At 40.4% G+C, this 22144-nt stretch overlaps 1 protein-coding gene across 1 annotated transcript in view; it reads right to left on the reverse strand.

Moving 5' to 3' along the window:
* The window catches only part of kdrl (kinase insert domain receptor like), a 58220-nt gene that overhangs the window by 21506 nt on the left and 14570 nt on the right, over positions 1 to 22144 (reverse strand). The window contains exons 3-18 of the mRNA XM_072664091.1: positions 21865 to 22055; positions 19120 to 19241; positions 17780 to 17939; positions 16579 to 16715; positions 16255 to 16426; positions 15795 to 15915; positions 14798 to 14964; positions 13633 to 13789; positions 10474 to 10594; positions 6236 to 6341; positions 4682 to 4969; positions 4312 to 4458; positions 4006 to 4134; positions 2936 to 3042; positions 1922 to 2057; positions 1089 to 1193 (exon numbers count right to left, since the gene is read on the reverse strand). Of these exons, the coding sequence (XP_072520192.1) occupies positions 1089 to 1193; positions 1922 to 2057; positions 2936 to 3042; positions 4006 to 4134; positions 4312 to 4458; positions 4682 to 4969; positions 6236 to 6341; positions 10474 to 10594; positions 13633 to 13789; positions 14798 to 14964; positions 15795 to 15915; positions 16255 to 16426; positions 16579 to 16715; positions 17780 to 17939; positions 19120 to 19241; positions 21865 to 22055 (2366 nt within the window). The remainder of the gene's footprint in view (positions 1 to 1088; positions 1194 to 1921; positions 2058 to 2935; positions 3043 to 4005; positions 4135 to 4311; positions 4459 to 4681; positions 4970 to 6235; positions 6342 to 10473; positions 10595 to 13632; positions 13790 to 14797; positions 14965 to 15794; positions 15916 to 16254; positions 16427 to 16578; positions 16716 to 17779; positions 17940 to 19119; positions 19242 to 21864; positions 22056 to 22144) is intronic.

Here is a 22144-nt window from a genome sequence, read left to right on the forward strand (position 1 = left end):
TACTTGAGTTTTGGAATGCTGCAAAAATATATATAATCATAAATCCAAAAAGTGGAGATGTAACTTTGTAGGATTAGGTTCACACAATCATATCATCTCTGAAACATCTCCCTAATAGGTTAATGTGTACATGAAAAGTTGCACATAGAGTCCATTTCTACCTCACATTTGTGAACCTTAGGTGATCCTGGACATTTATTTAAAATGTAATATCCTCAGATGATCATAATTCTTAGGACATTTGGGTCCTCAGCTGTAACCTCTGTGTGCAATGGCTCAAGCACAACTGTTAATTTTGCCTGCATCATTTGATAATGTTCATGCAAGAGTGAGAACGATTTATGATTGTTTTACCTCAAAACAGTGTCATTGTTGTTCGCTTTATGTTGGACAGATTCAAGAGCTCATGGGTCTGATCTCATGCTGCAAGCTCATATAGACTGACATACAACCTAACTGCTCTACTTCATTTAATAATTAAGTTAAATGGATCCTGGCATCATTTACTTGTATACTAGGCAAGTACACCCCCCCCCCGCCCACCCCCCAACTTACCATCATTGTGTGTTCCCCCAAGCTACCTACCCCATATGTTCACTTATTGCGCACATATTGTATTGTAGTTGACTGGTCTCAATGTTGAAGGCTGTGAGAGAGCAAGTTACCACTTTCTCTGCTGCTGAGTGTGGCTATGTGTTGGCTGAATGCTACATGCTGAGAACTAATGCAGAATTAGGTCATCTGCATTTGTGAAGTTGGCATTTGTTAATAAGTTAATGTGTACATGAATAGTTGCATGTAGAGTCCATTTCTACCTCACATTTGTTAATATGTCAGTTAGTTAAAGTCCTGGCAGTATTTCACTGTCTTAAGTGATATGCAACTAGTGAATTTGAGGAATGTCAGCTTAAATGGAGTTACAATTCACTTATTTGCATTATTTGTACTCTGTTCAGGCAAATTTCAAAGGTTTAAGGCAATCCGTTCTCTCAAACATTGTGTGTTCACTTAACTCATCTGGTTTTACAGCGCAGAAACAGGGCAAAAGGAAAGATTTGTCACAAATACAAAAAAATGATTGAACTTACCTTTTAGCATTTTAACAGCAACTGTTTTGCACGTGGAGAGCTTGTCTATGCCAAAGGCAGAAGCCTCCACAACCTTCCCAAAAGCACCATGGCCCAGAGTTTTACCTATTTCAAGATGAAAATACAGAGGAGAAGAGAGCCATGAGTTTGCCAGTGTGCCTTTAAGCTCATAAATCAGGCTGGTTGCCCTGTCTAGAGAGATATGGGCCTGTAATTAAAACAACCTGCTGAGCTTGGGACCACTTGGTTGGCCCTCCACAGGGAATTTATGGGGTAGTTAAGACTGGACGACAGCGTCAGGTCGCTGATAAATAATGGCACAATATTGTCATCCCAAAAAGACAGAGATACCTGATGCCGGCCATTCAGGCACGTGAACCCAGTAAATGTTTTCTGGATCATTTCAGACAGGATATAGTAATACACTGGCAGTCAAAGGGAATTTAGCAGATGCGCATATGCCATACTGTGATGTTTAGCAGATGTTTACGATGTTTCTGAAGGGATCCATCTAGGTGATGGTCATGGACAAAACAGATTTGTCCGATTTAAATACTGCTGATAACGTGTGGGAGTATGTTGAGAAATGTGTGACGAGGAAAATCTCAACCACTATAGGAGGTCTGTGGACAGCAGTAAAGAATGTGTAGCAAACTGGTCATTTAGATCCTTTATCAAAAATCTGGTAAAGCGGAGTGAGGCAATCATCAAAGTCAGAGAAGGGCAAAATACTCATTTTTTTCCTTCCAATGTATTTATACTCTTAGTTTTGCAGATGTTGGTTTTTCAACAACTGATAATGTGAATGAATAATGTAAAAGCATAGAGCTCACCCAGTCTGAGACGATCTCTAGGGAACTCCCACTTGCTGCTGTCATAAGGCAGACGGTCACACTGCTCATCAAGGGGCATCTGCTCTGGATCCATGATAATGGACAGATAGCCTGTCTTTAAATCTGCAGAACTTGGCTAGATTAAAGCAGAGAGTGATAAGTGATAAGTGTTCATTGTAGTTTCATAGCTTCCCATAGTTTCCATTATAAGTTTTGCTCTAGTGTTAAATTGCCTTATACTCAGGTGAGTCAAAACATATTTTACCTCTGATGAGTGAATAACGTTGATCATTTTGCAAAAATGCCACATGTCAAGGTCTGAGATGGGGTTCTCATATTTAACATGTTGGATGTAGTAGAAATGAGCAGCCGTGAAGATGTAAATGAATTTGGTGAGCGGCTATTTAGCCACATATTGGTCTGAGTGCTGAAGCTAACCCTTGTTCACCACTGACAGCTCCTACAATAGACATGCAGGACATGGAGCAATGGAAGAAAGTCGCCTGGTTTGCTAAGGTTGTTTACATGTAGGATTTGCTAGAACACCAAAACTGATTCACAGTGGTCTGCACCTTGCAACTTACAGAACTTCTGCTGTCAAATCAATGGGGCAGTGGTGGCTCAAAGGCCCCAAAAAGGACAAATTCCATATGTGTCCAACACAAATGGTGAATATGGTTGTCTTCGATGTCTTGTCTCCCTTCAATATCTTGGTACCAGATACCATAGGGCACCTTCAGAGTGAACAGTTTCAGTGGCTCACGGAGGAGCAACAAGATACCATATGTTTTGTATGAACACTATTAATTCTAGTCAAGTGGAACACAGATTGGAAATCTGACCTAATCTAAAACTGCATGATTAAGCAATAAGCATTTAGTCTATTGCCTAATACCAGTAACACAGAAATTTGAGTACTTTCTAGCATATGTCAGCTGACATTTGAAGAATTTGCCCACACTAGTGCTTTGCAGAAATAGTAGCAGTGCTGACCAGAAATGAAGTAGTCTTTACCGTTCTCAGTTTGCGGATGAAAAGGATAAGCATGATCCAAAGGAAGGTGGCGGCCGCTCCAGTGCACACCAGGATGATCACCTCAATATTTGTCTTGCCCTCATCACCTAAAGTTATGCAAACACGCATACATGCAAAAAGGCATTTTTAAGACAAACAGTTCACTGACATGTCTGTTGACTTTACTGGCATTTCTGTTTTACCAACGTTTTGTATACGTGTTGGACGTGAGGACACATGGCATTGTTTGTGCAGTGTTTATTTAGGCTATGAACAGCACATTATTTATCGCATACTCAGCACTCAGTGATCCATTGCAAAAATTCCAACAGTCAGCAAACTGCCTAAGCCATTAGGAATTTCGATTTTCCAAAAGGAGAGGAGAAACAAATGGATAAAGCAATCAAAACACTCCCTTCTCTGCTTGAATGGGAGATGTTGGCTGAGCTTCATGCAGACACATGCAAATATTTCCCAAATTCATTCAGTCAATTTCGCAAGCCAGCTTTTGCCACTTTGAAAATGGAGGGGAATGTCAGAGATCATCTATGGGAGAGAGAGAACTTGAAGGGATGGAATGGCAGAGGAAGTGGTGGTAACGGGCCTGATTGAGTACTATAACTGGTCATTTGTCTCTCCTTCGGTGTGTTTCAAGTTTCAAGCCCTGTGCTCCTTTTAAGAAGTCGCCCTGCCAGTCATTAGCAAAGCTTCTTGCAGACAGCGCAGAGGTCAGCTCCCATGTGAGGAGACCCTCTCTGAACCCCGCATCATAAAAACTGCCCTGGAATCTGCATGTCATTCCCAGGAACTTCAGCCTCCATCTCATGGGATATCTTAAATAGTAAAGTTTGACTAAAACTACTTGCCCTATTGAACACATGGGAGTCTGGAGAAAAGCTCTTTTGGGACTTCTCAATTTGTCATGCATCACAATGTCTCGCTGAAAGTTTTTTTGTGGCTTGCTACTGTCTAACCTGAATTACAGTAGCCCGTGCCACAGCTGTACTAATTTACAGAGCTTTGTTACAAGAAACGGGAAGAAGGTAAAGGTCAGCTGATCTGTTACTCACCCAATACAGTAATGACTGCACTAGAGGTTGCCACTCCTTCCGCATTACTGGCCTTACACTCATACATTCCCTCATCCTCTTTCTTCACCCTCTGGATGATCAGGACCCCATCATCTCTCAGGGTAATTCCTGAGTTTTGATAAGAATAATTATGAGTCATTCACCTGTGTGACTTGCTGTAACAGCATTTATTAACCAATAAGTTCCTAAATGTGTGCAATCTTCAAAGGAACTGGTTCCTCACATTAGAAATCTCTATATTCAATGCTATAAGGAACCTAAAGATGACTGGGAATGATTATTTACCTGGTCCTTTGGTGACAGGAACCTTGTCTTTGTACCACGTGATGAACGGAGGTGGAACACCGTGAGCCAGGCAGGCCAGTGTCAGAGTGCTGCTGCTGTTGACATCCTGATTGGTCAGGTTCTGCTCGAGCTTGGGAATGCTCCTCTCTGCTCAAATCAAAGCCGGGTTACAAAATAAGCACACTCATCTGTAACCGAGATCGATTCATTGATAGCAGCAAGCGTGCCAAATTCAAAACAGTCAATGATCCAGATGTTTTAAAAGAGAACGGATCTCATACTAGAAAATGGAAATGCTGAGTAGGCTGAATGAATGAAGACAGATGTGACATGGAGAAAGATAAAGAACCTGTTTGTTAAAGGAACTCACCTTCAATTTCTAATGTAGAATTTGTGTTGACCCGTTTGTTGGAGTTGAGGTAGACTGCCTTGCACTGATAGCCTGCTGTGTTGCTTTTGGAGACATTCTTCAGTTGAAGTGACAGAGAGACGGAATAAAGACCGACCTGCTGAGTGAAGCTGCCATGGTGGACCAGGCGATTCTGAGAATCATACCAACCCAGACGATCATAGAGAAACCGAGTGCCCCGGCAAGTTAGGGTGACGTCATCTCCCTCAATGGCTTTCAAGGGTTCTACTTCAAAAGAATGCTGTTGATCTAGGAGACGAAAAGAGTTTACACAGTTCAAAGTGTTATAATTGTAAAATTATTGTAATTACAAAAACATTTTTGATGGAAGATCTAAATGCCTAATAACATTTTATAAACTTAAATCGCTATAAACAAAAAAAAAGTTGCACATCACTGAGCCAGGAATGTCAAATTTGCAGTTATTTCCTGTTTCATCATTACTAATTGGAAGCACGTTGCTAGTGGATGGCGGCGGTGACGGCCAACCTGAGGCGGCTACAATAGGAACCAGGCTGAGGCCGGGCCTCAGGGGAGCTGGAACACACTTGTTTATTCGCAGCGCTGGAGAGTGCCTCGCGTTCCGTAAGAGAAGACAGCTGTTATTATAATTCAGTCTTGCTCACCAGCATTCCTCTGCTCAGAGTCATCCCCACCTCAGCAATAGCGCACATTATTCTCAGAGCCACTGTATTCTCTTCTCAGGCCCCCTGCAACCTGTCATCTGTAGTTTTACCACCTCTATGCTTTCTACCACATAACCCCCCCTATTATTGGCTCAGTTCCCTCTCTTTGTCAGCCTGATGCTGACATGAGCTATTCTACAGAGTAGCATGGTAACATTGGCACATTGGTACTACTTGCTGCCTGTACCTGTTTCATTCACAGTTATCAAGATTAGTGTCTTTGTTTGTCCATATTCCAAGGATTATCATTCAGCAACTTCATGGAAAACATAAAAAATATGCATTGTTAAATTAAAAAAGAGTTATTGTTAAGTTCTTGGAGTAAGTAATGGAAGTCTGGAGTTGCTGACAGGCCAAGGAACATTAGTGGTTTTATTTTTCCTAATATTTCCAACCTAGGGTGCAGAGGCAGCTGACATACTCTCGATTACATAATTCCCCAGCTAAATGTTTTCTTTTTTCTTTTTTGGGTTCAGGAACACTTGAACCTGGTCAGCTGCATATAAAAGCTAATCGCATTGAAGCAGGGCCACTGGGAGAAGAGAAACAAGCTGCCTTGCCAACAGTTGCAGCGTAGTGACATGGTTTCAATTAATGCCCCCTACTGCTCTCCATATTGCACAATCCAATGTGGGCATTCTTGGGTGTGTTAAGCAACTCATTACATATGTGTAGGTCAATATAAACCACATGACCACTTGTTACAGTACATTTTGCCATAAACATGAAACCCAACAGAGCAAATCTCATTGAAATGTCACCTGTGCCTGTTGGAAAGAAGTAATTATTGGTCTTAGAACCCCTCATTATACATGGCTAACTCACTTACCATCCACAAAGAAATAGGTCTTTATGGTCCGTTCCCCCACCACGTTGCTGGCTTTGCAAGAATAGACTCCTGACACGTTAGCTGTCACAACCAAGGTGCTTATGGTCTGTGAGAATAGATAAAGAAGATATGCTGAAGAAGCATAAGCATTGCAATAAACAATACCTCAATAAATATCTGCACAGCATTTTTTTTGGATGGGTGTAGGTTACCCAAATTTCTGTCCAATTTAGACACTGAGAATAACCATCTGATAGCGAGATCATCACTTAATGCTACCAAGCATGGAGGGGGAATGATAGTCAATGAAGCCAGTCAACGCATATTTTTAAACTGTGGCTAATGCAGCATCATTGTACAGCTCATCATGCATGGTAAGAGAATGCTAAAGGCCAATTCTGTTGCATCACCTGACAGACGCCCACACTGGCTAGCATTGCGCTATCTGGTGGATGTGAAACCGAGGACCTTCCTATCCACCCAGAGAGCTTTATCAGGGATAGGACTTCCAATCCTTCAGGGCCAGTGCTTAGATGGCTGCGGTATTTCTAAAGGCAACCTGACACAGTCCAGCTTGCAAGCCTCAGTAGGCTTCCCTGTGTGTTAGTTCTGAGAGAAAACTCCATCAACCTACTGCTAAATTTGCCATTAACAGGTGGGCCATTTGTCTAATCGGAACCTGGCTTTTTTCCACTCTTCAGCCTTCATATTAATAGATGGATACATCTGGAGCTTTTAAGGCCAATTGCACTACTGAGAGCACAGCTGAGAATGAGTGCCTGGGTTCCATGTCATTTCCTGATGCACTTTGACAATGCTGCACTTGTAGATCCTGTAACTATTCAATGGAACCCATTTAAATGGTGAAGTAGACAAAATAATAATATTTTTTTGGCAAGGGACCAGATGTGAGCAGCCATCACATCAAAGGTAAGGCGTTACACTCTGTTTTTCAATGTAAACTTCCTGACATCGCTCAGCTATTGTGTTTGAGACCTGTTATAGCTGACACTCAGAGAAAAAATGACTCTGGATAGAAGCGAGTGATACACTTAGTATTTTATCATTTTTGTCAGTCAGCTCATCAAGTGCAAGCAATGGAACGGTTAGATTTCAGCTCTGAGCACTGAGGATTTCTTCTGCATTGGTTCTGCTCCAGAGGACCAGAAAAAGATCCAAGAAGGCTTATGGTAATCTGTATTCAGTAGACATGTTTTAGAGTCCTTTTGGAAACAAACGCTTGTCCCTTCCTCCACATTTTCAGGTTCATTATAGAAATTAGGATGTTAGCAGATATAAATAATAGCATATGGTAATGTTATGGTATCAGGTTGCAAGAACACTCCATTGCTTCTTGAGCTGCATGCACACCCAACTATCACTAACTATACCTAAAAGAAATCAGTCGCTGGGCGACAACCTGGCTAGGCATTTTGAGTGACCTCGACTTTCCCTTTTTCCTACTGGTCACTGTGACCTGCCAAGTCCCCTCTCCCTCTCTCTCTCTCTCTCTCTCATTCCATCTGTGGCTCTGGGCCATGGTTTGAAGCAGACTCTTACCAGCCTGTTGATGAGGGCAGGGGAATTTATATGAGGTGACAGAAAGGAATTCACTCTCAACAAATCCCAACCTTTTTAAACTGGCCATTGTTATCATTGACCTCAGGGTCTTACTCCCATAAAGAATCAATGGCTGAGCCACAGGAGCTATGTAGTAAATATGGCTTCCATCTAAATTTATGTGCATTAGAGACTAAAACACTCACTCAGGAAAAGTAGGCGTGGCGTTTATGCTGCGAGATTCTATCAGACCAGCAGAACGGAGGAAAATAATCTTAAATCTTTATCACAATTAGAAGGGTTGTGTGTTTTGGCAATGAGTTTGGTTCACTTGTAAGTCACTGAGGTTTTATTTGATGGGCTGCTTTTGGGTTTTATTAGGCTCTTGTTTGAGTCAATGAGTTGAGTGGGTACAGAGTCAACTATAGATCCACTGTAGTGGAATGCAGCCATATATGTGAAACTTAAACAAACCCAGATACAAAACCTACATATTTAGACAGCAAATGTATGTATGAATAATATACAGCATTAGAATAAATACAAAGAAAAAAGAAAAATACACAGTACAAATATTTTCTGGTTCAATTCCACCACAAGCACACCTGATTGTATAACTTAAAATAGATGTATTGATAAGAGACAAGCAGATGTAGCAATTGTGAATTGACATATTGAAACACATAAAATGACACGATATTAATGTTTATTTGTGTTTCTTAACCTTAACCCTGCTGTTATCCTCTGCTTAACCCTACTTAACCTCATCCAAGTCAAGCGTATTGACAAATAATGTGCCTAAAATAATAACACAAACTCATAGTGCTAGTGGATAGAGTATGTAAACCCTTGAGATAATGATTTAAAAAAAGCTGGAGTCAGGTGTTAGTATAACTGGAGTCTTCTTAAGAAAATTAGTTAGGAGGAGCTGTGGGCTAGAACTACTTTGACTGACAAAAAAGCCATGCCTCACCAAAAAGAGCTTTTTAGAGCTTTATGTGTACAGTCCGTAAAACTTTGACCAAAACACAACATGATGTCTTATGAAAACCAAAATCTGCCTTTTGGAGTGGCCAAGCCAGAGTCCAGATCTCAACCCTACAGAAATGCTATGGACTGACTTGAAGAGCCGTACACAGGAGAGGCATCCGAGGAACATGACAGAACTAAAGCAGTTCTGCCAGGAAAAATAGGCTACAATTCTTCCTGAATGATGTGCAGGCCTGATCCACAGCTACAGCAAGTGGGGGGGTCTATTAACCAGCTATTCATTCCAAAAGTACACTTACTTTTTCAACTACCACTTTGAATGTTGAATGAGTGTGTTCAATAAAGACCTGCAAGATCATATATTTTTTGTGTTATTATTTCAGGCACATTATATTTGTTAATACACTTGACTTGGATGAGGATCAAATTGCATTTTATGAAAATTTGATTTTTATAAATTAATGCAGAACACCATAAAATTCCAAAGGGTTCACATACTTTTTCTTGACTTTTTCTTATATATAGACACTATTGCTTTAAACAGAATTTCAAGTGGCCAAAGTACTGAGTGCACAGTACTAAATACAGTATGCCCGAATGCTACATATGAAAGCATGCACTTCATTAAGTCTAGGGAGAACACTTTTGGTAACAAGGTCCCCAGGGATATTTCTGCCTCTACTGTATAAAGAAGTGTCTTGGCAATACAATCAAGGGAGCAATCAAGGCATAGTGGAAAAAAGTGGCAGACTTAGCACCCCATTAACTAAACTATAATGCAGTTGAATATGCTCTGATGTGGTGCGGCTATGTAGTTTGCAAAGGCCTTTGATGGTTTTCCCATAGTATTGTGTGGCATGTTTTTGAGAAAGGGAAAGGTTTCTGTAGTGGATCACCTAGACTAATAAAAATGTTCTCAAATTCAAGGAAACTTGAAAAACTAAAGGACACGGACAGTGCTTAGCTACTTTGGCTTGGACCATTGTCCTGTTTAATGAGGATTCCACTGGCCTGTGAAAGTTCATATGATGGACTAATATGTCTTCAAAACAGGCTGTCTTCTACCACAGCTGCCCCATTACGTGCCTCTGTTTTCCATTAAAGGGTGATTGACAGCTTTTATGCAGTAGAGTGAAAGAAACTGTGGCTATTAGATCGAAGTGTACTGAAGCACACACACACACACACATGCTCTGACATTTCTACGTTACCTAATAAACTGTGGTCAGGAGCCAAACTGTGATACAGTCCAAGAGCAAAGTGGTATTTCAAATAATTAATCAGAATCAGAAGTGGTGCTTCAAAATACACTACAATTGCTGTTCAACTGAAGTTTTGGTATGATTTTTTTTTGCTGTATTTCAGGAGACCTTCTGTTGTCCTTAAGCGTTCCATATGATTTTGCAATATGGTACATGTGATTCAGATTTGCTCCCCTCTTTGGCTCTGAATTCAGTTCCTCTCTACAAAGACACACTTCAAGGTCAAAATCAGTCGCAGTTACTTTCAGCTAAATTAAAGCAGATTGACTGGATCATTTTTAGTCCAAATAACAAGCCATTCCTGCCAGTATGATGATTATGTAAATGTACTGTTTCCACTCACAAAAGAAAAGGTTAGTTTGACTTGCCTTTCCGTAGAGTCATCATGTTTTTTGATAGTAAAAATAAGTCATAACACACGCTCACCTTGTTTTTGCCTTTTAACACATCAGACCTGGTGGAAACTTCATTAATGAAGTTTAATGGATAGATGGAGTTTGAGTCCATGCTGTCCTGAACAGTGATTGGAGCTGTATAAAGTCTGCACCTATAAGGTAAGGTAGAGGAAACAGGATGTAATTGCCAAAACAAGGTTAAAATATAGTTTGTTTATACAGCATACATGTTTCATTGGTTCCATTTGCACTTTTTACTGAATTGTGTCCACCAGCAGAAGACTTTACTTTCCTGTGCATCAACCATACATTGTTTCTCTTAAATTGTGTGCAATGTCAAGTCTCACTTCCTTAAAGAACCTTTCCATTGACTGTTCTTACCATTTTGCATGAGATGTGAAACAAATACTTTTAAAATTTGAAGAACGTCCAAATAATGTTTCATAATATTCTCATTTTAACCCTTTCTGCGGCAGTGGTGGGGGCCTCTGTTCCTGGAGGGCCATATTACTGCACAGTTTGGTGATTCTCCTGCTCAAATACACCTGATGAATTTGTTGATTGTCAGGTTTACTTTGTGTGTTAGAGAAGACAAAGAAAATGATTTCCATTTACACTTGGTTACACATGACTAAGAACCATCTCTGACCACCCCTAAATGTGTTTTGAGTGATCTGATCCTAATCTAATCACAATGTGAGCGGGGTGTGTTCAAACATGGCTTTTTGTGCAGTAAAGTGGAATCCAAATGTGATCTCATGACCAAAAATTATATTTTTTTCCTCATTTTCCCCCCAGAATTTAAAAAAGGACACCTCTCATTTCAGTTTTTCCCCATTCCAAAATGTTATGATAAATAGACCAAAATAATTTCAAGTCTAAAATGGCTTATGACTTTTAAATGTTTTTTTGTTCTCCTGTAATGCTGCAATTTTTTTTACAATACACGGAATCTAGATTTTTGTTCCTAGAAGTGCAACAACCTAGCTGTGTCTGAATCTGGCCTGGTCCAGCAAAACCTGATCTACAAGTCATAAGCATGCTGAGTCCCTGGTAAATAATGTGCTAAAATTACTTTGAAATCTGAAGGGTGTGGACAAATCTGAAATATTCAGACACGCCTAGTCTCCTGGTCTCTGGCTTGGCTGCAGAAATCAGCAACCTCTAAGAAAAGGAGTTGCAAAGAGGATGTTCTTGCCTTTGAACATAGCGAAACGCACACAAGGAAATACCAGAGCATGAAGCCACAGAGTTGCACAGAGGGCATTTTCCCTGTCTTTCTATTGATGAACAGTTAGAAAACGAGTTTCCTTCATAAACATCTGGTATGAAAGTGATGGGAAAAATCAGCTCTTTTAACTGATGCCACTCAAGATTGTTTGCCTTTCGCCATTGACCCCAAGCTTTAATGGGCACTGAGAAATATCTGCTTTTTTGTTGTTTTTGTTCTGCCTCACTGTGTTTAAGTGTAGCGTGTCGAGCTGCCTGCCTCAGTCCTTGGGGTCTGAAGGACAACAAAAGGCTACTCGGCATCCTTCTGAGGAGAGCAACAATTGGATTAATGAGAGCAGAGGCCAGAGAGGAAGCGACAGCATGACAGGAAGGGTTGAGTCATGCGTCACCAACAGAGGAAATACCCCCGCTTTCTGGCTGCCTGAGATAAGGCTGATCCCCAGACTCTTCTGGTCAACAAGGCACGGCTGATAACTTCTCACCCGCTTGATTGTAAGAGACCCTGGGACGTTCTCCCATCAGCGCTAGTACAGTCACCTCCATACCCCTGATCCTCCATAATCATTAACACTACAACCCTAAAACCAAACAGTCATGACTTCAGCATCACTTAAATATGATGGATTTGATTTAAAAGCTGCAGACATTAGTCGTTTTTGCTGAGACAAAGCATTTATACTGCAATGTAGAGGAATGTTTTTTCTCTTCAACTACAGCAATTAATCTGACAGATGTGCCCCCCTCCTCATTAGCTGCTGAAAAGCAGGCCTCTCCAACAGCTACATTTATGTGCTATTGTTTCCACTGCCATAACTGATTTTCTTTTATTCTGCAGAAAAGAGGGCCCTTGGCATAGCTGACCCTAAATATTATTTCTGTCACAATTTTGGCAAATGTGTCCCTTAACCAATAATTACTTGTAATTAACAAGAGTACTTGTCAAAGCACACTGCCTGAGGTGCAAAATAATTTGGGTCTTGTGTGCTTTCCAGAAATTGCTTTCATTACAATTTACTGCTTCAATAACCCAAGGGGTAATTGTCTATTGTTTGACTGATCTTGCAAATCTATGGCTCTCGACAGTCGGGTGCACTGGGAGAATTCATCTGGTTTTTGAAGGTTGCAGGCTGATATTCACAGCAGATAGCAGCACAGCACTAGCTCAGGGACAGCGCAACTCATTTATCCTCTCTGGCTCCACAAAGCTAATGGCTTTAGACTTGAAGGAAGTTGTGTAGTTATAGTCTTGCTTTATTTTGTGTGGGTGTCAAAAGGATAGACTCGGTTCACTGGAAGAGAAGCTGTGAGTTATTCTGATCAAGAGAGTAGCAGTGGGTCATTCAGGGTTATTATTATTAGCGAAATAAATAAGGCTTATTTTTGTGTTTTCAGTGTAGAAGGATAGTCTAGAAGTAGATTCCATGTTAAAGCCTGGTAGTAATGGTCACATCCTTGAGCTGCATGTTTTCAGCTAATTCAGCATGGCAAAATATTCACAATAACACTAAAAACCTGAAATAAATATTTAAAAGAAATAAAAGTAAGTAAATAAAAAAACATGTCCTAAAGTAGCCTGGTCCTTTAGTACAAAGAGAGAAAACATGAAATATGAGAAGTGAAATAATAATGGCTTACTTAGGCACAGCAGGCAGTTAACTATTCGACCCCTGGTCAGATTCCTGATGTCATTTATTTTATTTTCCAAAGAAATGAAGAGACTTAGTAAACACTCTTCACAACAAACACAAAGCACTCTGCCCAGTCAGACATGAGACACCCCAAACAACCCCTACTTTGTGTTTAGCGAAATCAAAACAAACCTCCAGTCCCTAAAAGCCCTAGTCAATTTCTACAAGGGGATCTTCTGGTTCTGAGAAAGTGTAGACGACAACTCTGCAATGCTTGTTTTTTGAAAAGGCAATGGCTAATTGCATCTTAAGCTGCAATGCTGACTCACTCTGTGAGCTGGGGGTTAGATTCGCACGGCTGCCACAGCCAGGTGATGTTGGGCATTGGGTTTCCATAGACAGTACAGGTGAGGTGGTGCTTCTGGCCATGTCTGTAGGTCTGAGGGCCTACAGGAGCCACTTCTTCCTCAGAGATCCTCGGCTTGACTGTGAACACACAGAGACGTTGGAAAAATGTCACCTTCCATACTGCTCTATGAAAGTGCTTATTGCTAATACTGCTATTATTAGACTAGGGTTAGAGTGGAGGTGAAAAGGTCAGTAGAAAGACACTGTTGACAATAACAGACGAACAATCGTGACTTCATTTACACAAAACAGATGAGTGGAAAAAAGAAGCAGCGCGCGAGAGAGAGAGAAAAAGGGAGAACAGTTTCTCTCACAGTGTCCTTGTTTGAGATACTTTGAGGATTGTTGTTTAAAGCTGTTTGATGTAACTCCTAATTGTTACCAGGAATCTCTGAATTCGGCTTCCATTGTTTGTGATTGCAGGTTGTTTGGGAACTCTAATGATGTGTGCCAAGCTGGACAATGTTCCACTGCTGTACAAATTCTTTTATATGCAACAAAAGAGAGGTTCTTATTCTCGTATGCTGTGATCAGAGAATTCCTAGAAAGTATGAGAGGACGGAAAGACTGAGGACACATTTTTCTTCTCTCAGACTTCATGGAACATGCCAGCGTACTGATTTGAACATGGGTAGGCTTCAACATTATGTATCATGAGAATTTCTCATTATTATTAGGTGTGCATATGCATATGAGTCTTGGTGTATGGAGTGACCTGCTGAAAGTAACCTACCAGACCAAATCTTAAGGCTCTAAAACTCTGTTTGCATGCTGTAATATGGTCAGTGTATCCAATAAGCCAGTAATCGCTAGGGTAAGTCCAGTGGAGACTGTGGCTGAATTCAGTGTACAGCGATCGAGACCCACACATCCCCAAAGCACCTTCAAAGGCCACTAATTAACTCCAGCTGTGCTCACTAGGTCAACCCAGCCTGTGCAACAGCAAGCCAGAAATTCCACTCTTAGCAGCTACCTGCAGTCAAGCCCAGAGGGCAGGACAGAAAAGGCTGCTGAAAAAACTTGACAACTTGACAAACGTGTCAACAACTTCCTTGTAGTCTGCTTTGGCATCTTAATCATGCATACCATTGACTAGAAGAGTGTAGCTGAGGTTCCTCTGAAGCCCCTTCTCCTTGTTTGCGATCACTATCGTGAAGACCCCAGCATCCTTCTGCTTCACCTCCTTGATAAGGAGATTAAAACCTGTTGTCTCATAGCATAAGGAGTCTGTGATGGGGTTGCCATCCTTGTACCTATAAAAGTGAGCACAGGACAAAACAAGGAATTTGTGTTTACACTGTAGATATTTGGCAGGTGCTCTTATCCTGAGCATTTAAGCCCATGTTACAGAGACAGGAGAGTGTACATTGTCAGAGAAAAATAAATACTGTACAGATACTACAGGTGAATATAACCTCAAAGGTACTGCAGTATTGTGTCCAATTTTTAAAAGGTACACCACACTTTTCCAGGGGAATAATGCATATTTGGACCTTTTCAAGTCTTTTTTTTTCTAATAGATACTGATAATACAAAGATTGGAGACAAGACAGAGGGTATGGCCCACAAATGAATAAAGTACAGATTTAGATTTAGAACTAAATGTATATTTTTGACAGTGAAGCCCAAGGATAGGATGGTGCTTTTGGCAAGACAGGAAATGAAACTCTAGTCTGGCAAGGGGAGGACAGTGCTGCTACCCACTTCACTATTCTAATCTCCATTTTTTCTTTGCAGTACAGTTTTATGGATGGATACACTGATGTGCGAATTGTGGACTGATCCCAATATCAGAATATTTTCAGGCTTGTATCTGTTGATGCTGATCTTAGTCCTTTTACTAATTTACAATGCAGAGGAATACAATGCTTGTATCAGGTGCTGACATTTTAGTACAGTAGCCCAGTCACTTCTACTTTTTCAATAAATGTAAAACCTTTGGTATTGAATTTTGGTTTGAAATATCAGTCACATCCAATTGTTTGTACCATTATTTTAACAATTGCATGTGTAAACAGATGGAGAAACGTATTTACAGCCTGCAAAACAGTTGTTACTGGTGTGTATATTTGTATGACCTTACCAAACTATTTTGTCTGGTGGAGGTAGGGCATGGACATGGGGCACAAGCTCCAATTTTCTGCCTTCTATAATGCTGATAACCTCCTTACGTTGACCTCTGCTCACATTGAGGAATGGATGCTCTGCAAAGAGTCGTGAAGAAAATTGCATTTGTAATGACATGTCCTGCTGTCCAATCTCAAAAGAAGTAAAGTGGTTCGTTAAGTGATGCCGTAGAAGAACCGCTTTTGGTTACATAAAGAACCATGTCTGTAATAGAGATGTGTGCATGTAAAGAACCTTGACTGATTAAAGGTTTATTTGCCAATTTATTATCTTCACATTCACATACACACACTTTTACAAACATGGTTCCAAAAAATGGTTCTTCTATGGCATTTCTTTACAAACCATTGTAGCATCTTTATTTGTCAGAGTGTATGGAATGAGTGATACCACAGCATTGTCTTTAACATACTCACCATAGACAGTAAGCTTTACAGTATCATGCATCACACGTTTTTCAAGCATCGCTGTGCATTTGTAGGTGCCCTTGTCTTCCATAGTAATATTAGGTATGATTATTGCCTTAGTCATTACAGTGCTTTCGCCAGGTTCCTCCCTTGTCTTCTGTGTTTTATGAAGACGACTGATCTGGAGGATAGAAAAATGTTTTATGTTTATCCCTCTGGACACTGCCACTCTTGAAGCTTTACATTCTACCAATACTAAATGCAATATTTAGGGTGATGGTGTGATTTCATATTTCTTGGTGTGTATGCTTTAGAGAGGTGCTTAGAACTCACAGGGTTATTCTGGAATTGCCAATCAAATTCAATCCGGCCGTTAAATGTGGTCTCTCCAGAGCAATTGAGGATCGCAGTGTCTCCAACCAAGACTTTTTGAGGCAGTGCAGTTGCAAAAACATTCTTCAGAATAAGAGCTAGATACAGAACAGAGTTGTGTTAATGAACAATAGGGCTGAATGCAATTAGCAAAATGCTCATTACATTATTTGCTGTTTTAGTGATTAATATTGTCATTATACTGTTGAATTATGGCTGATTAAAAACAGAACTATCACAAAAACGCTTTGATTTACAGATGGCAATACCACCAAAACATTACAGATTGTCAGGTTTTAGACCACCACTGAACTGTGTTGAAAAAAAAATGACTGGGAAAAATTAAGTTAGCACATTCACAAAACTACAGAATAAGTTATTTCACAAAGGTACCCTACAGTAAACAAAATATATCTGTTTAGAGTGCATTACACTGTACATACAGTCAGGCTCATAAGCATTTGGACACGCAAATTGTTATTGTACCATTTTGTAGATTGTACAGTTGTAAATGTAGATTACAAAACAAATGACAAAAAGTATGAAAAGTAATGTTACTTTGTTAATTATCATAAGCATCATATTTGCTCTTAGTGATTGTTTCTCCAAACAGAGCCCCGCTGGTGACATCCCACATAAATAAAACCTCTATAAATAAAAGTTGTGGCCACAACTTAGAAAGACATGGGAACAAGATTATTAAGTTGTGGCCACGACTTATTAAGGTGTGGGAACAAGGCCACAACTTATTTTCATGTGGGATGTCACCAGCGGGGCATACTCATAACAGAGTGTATCCAGTCAGGACGTTCACATTTAGATTATGTGGATGCATTACCTATGAAAACATATGTTTTTTAATTGAAAACATATGTATTTATGTTTCCAATGAATGTAAAAGACCTGTGATTGGCCAGTTTACTCATAATACACAATAAGGCATTCAGTAAATATCATTAGCATGTTTGGTATTTAATACACACTTCTGCAATTTCAGTATTGCTAAGACTGATGTTTCCATGAGGGTGAAGACAATACATTATGCAGCCTTTCTTTACATTATTCAGCAAATTCAGCAAATAACAAACAGAAAGGTCAGTTTATGAACAACTACACCAGAGCACTGCATGTTGCAGAATGACACCATTAATAAAGCACTCACTGCGGCGCAGCTGGATGAAGTTTGATGTGAATTTCTTGCCGTCAACATTGGTGGAACACAAAATCATGGTGTAGCTGTCATATGGTCTTAGTGGAATCTGGAAACCCACTTTTGGGTCCCACTTAACACCTTGCCGTATTTTGGGGACCATGGTGGGTCTCTGAAAGAAAGAAAGTAAGTAAGAAAGACAGTTAAAAAAATCTTTTATGACTTTTTCTCATTAAGGTAGTAGTTCTGTTGCTATGAGTGCATGTGCATTTCACAGACAACTAGGGACGCTCCCATGACCATGATGCTAGAAAAGGATGGAGGGAAGGAAAGAAGCAGCTAATATGAATGCAGCAGATGTTCCAGTAGCCGGAAAGTAACGCAACTATCTGCACCACCTGTCTGGGACGTGTCCATGGCAAGGCATTGTGGGGTACAGCTACAGAGCTCACTGGCATATTTAACACAAGGAATGCCAATAGCACCCATCCGCTCTTCCTGAATACCTTCATTGGAGAATGCATTAAGATTTAATCAACCTCCCTGACCTCTTTAGCCAACTGTTTTTTCCTACCTGTATTTCCTATGTATAAAACAGGGCTCGTATTTATAGCTAGGAGCTTCTATTCCTGGTCAGGGGAAAAAAAAAAAGTCTACGACCACTTTCCTGTTCTTACAGGATGCAGACAGGATGACTCCTCGGCCCACCCTGAGCTTCCCTGTGCCTCTGCCACTGTCCCTGTACACATCCGCATGCTTCAGGGAGGGTTTGAAGGGTGTGAGAACCTTAGAGACACCCATGGTCCCATGTACTCATCAAGCACATCCTAAACTTCTCTTAAAGGGTAACCAATGTCAATGTCAACAATGTGCACGATGTGAACAAATACTGCAAATCAAGAAATCCCAAGTCCAGTATAAGCCTTCTTCCCAATAAAATAAACCTTCCCCAATTTAGTCTTGTCCAATTCCAGTAACTAGCTGGAAGTGCCTCCGCATTTTCAAATGCTAATGCAGCTTCACAGGGCAGCATAACACACAAGGAGGAAAATGCTAGCTGTACAATTCTGTTATGTCAGCTAACATTTGCCCACATTGGTTAGCGTCATGCTGAGTGACGGGAGAGGGGCAGGGACCTCCTACCCACCCAGAGAACGTGAGGCCAATTATGGTTTCTTAGACTCTGGCCACAGATTGCTGTGGCATCGATGATAGGGCCAACACTTACAAGGCTGTACCACTCAGACGTCTCAAGACATAAAACAAACAGAAATTGAAGAATAGAATTAAATAAAATAGCAACAATACAAACAAATGGCCCGGAACATCATCATAATGCGTGAAATACTCACAGTTTCCAATGTGACATTTTGGCCAGGAGATGTTGTTCTGCAGGGGACCAACAGCGTTTCATCGTCTCTATACGCAAACAGGACTTTTGTATTGAAGATCTCCACAAATGGATTTTGATTATCTGTGGACAGAGTAAACACATTTATGTAAAAATGCTCACTGAAGCAGATTGGCACCAGACATTATTATTATTATTATTATTATGTAAAACCAAGCAAAGTTCCCAAACACACGATTGTCAATGGCATTCAAATGTGTGGTATATGGATTTTTTTTTCAGTTCCAAGTCAAGCATATTCTTTCTTTGATGCTAATGACTTAGCATCAGGCTTCATTTGTTCAACTGTCTGCAATACTAATATGTTTTCTTTAAACCAGAAATCCAACAAGGATTCAAGGCAACAAATGGGCTTTCTACACAGAGGGGTGATATAGTGTCCCTGACTAAGTGAGATTGGTTTCTTCTCCAAACAGCACATTAAGTCTCACAGAGAGCTGAGTCAAGAAACAGGCCACTGATTAGGCCATTAAAACCACATCATTCAAGTAAAGTAAATCCTGTATGGTATAATCATGCTGTGAGAATGGTGTGGTAAAGAAGCACAATAGTATGTGTTGATAAGCACAAGCATACAAGATCCTACAAGATTGTTTTTTTTAAAGATTTAAAAGTCCTCTGTAAGATAACAGTAAGGGAAACTGAGAAACTGATTGGTAAGGCACTAAGTATGACTATTGAAAAACGGTCACGCACTCCCGGTAAAGATCACTGGGCATAACATTTCTGTGGGCCATTTTGGGAGGTCTTGGTCGCACATCCAGTCACACGTTTCGTGCTTCATTGAGGCTTCCAGAGAAATTGGAAAAACAGAAGGCCAAGCAGGAAATAATAGCCACTGAACAAGGCTTCCGACGCAATCACACTCTGCTTCCGTCTCCTAGAAGAAGTACAGCCCTGCATGAATGCCTTCCTTTCTCTGCCTCTTTGTCTCTCTGTCCCTGGACAGCTGAGTTCCGTCTGTCTGACCTGGTATATTAAATCCCTTCTCTGCATGTAATCATAGATGTGTAATTACTAACTGGCCCCATTGCCAGGTCGGCTGATTTATGGCTTTGTTGGAGCCTCAGTGAGGTGCGCTATGGAGCCACTCATTAAGTCTCTCTCTTTTTTCGTCTCATGGCTTTCCAAAGGCCTGGAGCTCTTCCAGGTCCTGTATCACGCAGAGGGACATCAGATTTCTCACTGACCGTGTCTCTGCCCTGGCAATTAACAGGAGCTAAAGCGGTGTTAGTGTTTTTTGGCCCATTGTGTGTGCTGAAATTTTTGTGTGTGTGCTACCAGACAAGTTGTGCTGGTCCAAGTAGCAAAGGAGAAACAGCATGAAAAAGAAAAACAGTTGTATACACATGGCAGCCTTAGTAAACAGAAACAATGACTGGTTTTATCTAGAGAAAACTCTTATCACGTTCACTGTTTCTCACGGCCCGAATGTAATGGTGCTGATAGTAAGCAGCAATAAAAGGAAAACACCTGAGAGTGTGAACAATGATTGTTCACACTCCCAGAGAAATGAAAATACTACCTGCTTAGTCCTACTTTACACTAATCCTGCATGGGCAATATGACAGTGTGTTATTTTTGATGTGATAAATTACCTATCACAAGTACCTCCAGTACACTGATCAACTGGTGTTACTGCACTGCATGACTCTGCTTGTGACTGTTTATTTGCATGGACTTTATCATCTCACTCATGTTTTCATCTTTTATGGCTTAATAAGTTAATATAAGTTAATATATTAAGTTATATTCTATATATATTCTATAATTCAGTATAGTTTTATTGTTGTTTTTATTCCTGCCTTGCTTTTTTGTTCAGAGGAGGATGGATTCCACTCAAGGTTTCTTTCTCTCACTCCGAGGGAGTTTTCCCTTGCCACTGTTGCCACTAGCTTGCTCAAAAGAGGCTCGAAGCCGGATCTCTGTAAAGCTGCTTTGTGACAACATTCATTGTGAAAAGCGCTATAGAAATACATGTGAATTGAATTAAAGTGTCACAAAAAACTGACTGGGTTATTTTTTACTAGTTATTTCTGATATCAGCCTAAAGAGTCTCGGGTTTCCAAATAGGCTTAAGTAATAATAAATAAATAAACACAGAAATGTGTCCACAAGATAAAGGTAGGCGTATGTTGTATCTCTCATATAAGACAGTCTTGTGGTCTCCCATCACATTAAAATGTTTGAAAGCTTACGTGCTATACTGGCTCATGGGAAAACTGAAATGGCTCCATATAGCCTATGTAGAGCACGGCAAATTCTACATCTTGAATAATGCACTATATGCAGTCTTAGGTTTTTTGTGTATAAAAGACTCACTGTTACTTAATGTGATTTAATTAATGCCCTGTGTAGGGAGGATTTTTGTGATGAAATCTTTTATGCCCTGCGTTAAGTAAGTGCATAAAGTTAAAATGAAAAAAACAAATTGAGTGTGTGTGTGTGTGTGTGTAAAGATTTTTTATCAGTAATTATAACCAAACTTCTATGGGGCAGTGGTGGCATAGCAGTTAGTGTCCAACACAAATGGTGCATATGGTTGCCGTGTCTTGTCTAACTGGTTCCGGTCCACTATATGATATTGAGGGGTGTGTGCGAAAGTGAAATAATACTACGTTAATACTATGTATTAAATAAAATGAAATTACCCATCTGACCAACACGTCTGCATCTGATGACTTACCTTTAACAAACACATAAGTAGAGCTCTCATGCTCTCTGGAGTTGCGATGACTGCATGTGTAGAAGCCTGTGTCGTTGTGCCTCAGGTTGTGTATTATGAGCTTGCTGCAGTGCTTCCCACAACGCTCAACCTGCACGTCTTCAGAGGTCAGATTCCTGCTAGCCAGGCTCCACTGCAGACGGGTGGACCCTCTAATAAAGATGATGAAAGATGACTATTAAGAATCATAGGTGTCACAGTTGCACCAAGTCACTGTACGATTAGTGTAGCATCCCAATAA

The sequence above is a fragment of the Salminus brasiliensis genome, chromosome 19, assembly GCF_030463535.1.
Source record: "Salminus brasiliensis chromosome 19, fSalBra1.hap2, whole genome shotgun sequence".
Lineage (NCBI taxonomy): Eukaryota > Metazoa > Chordata > Actinopteri > Characiformes > Bryconidae > Salminus > Salminus brasiliensis.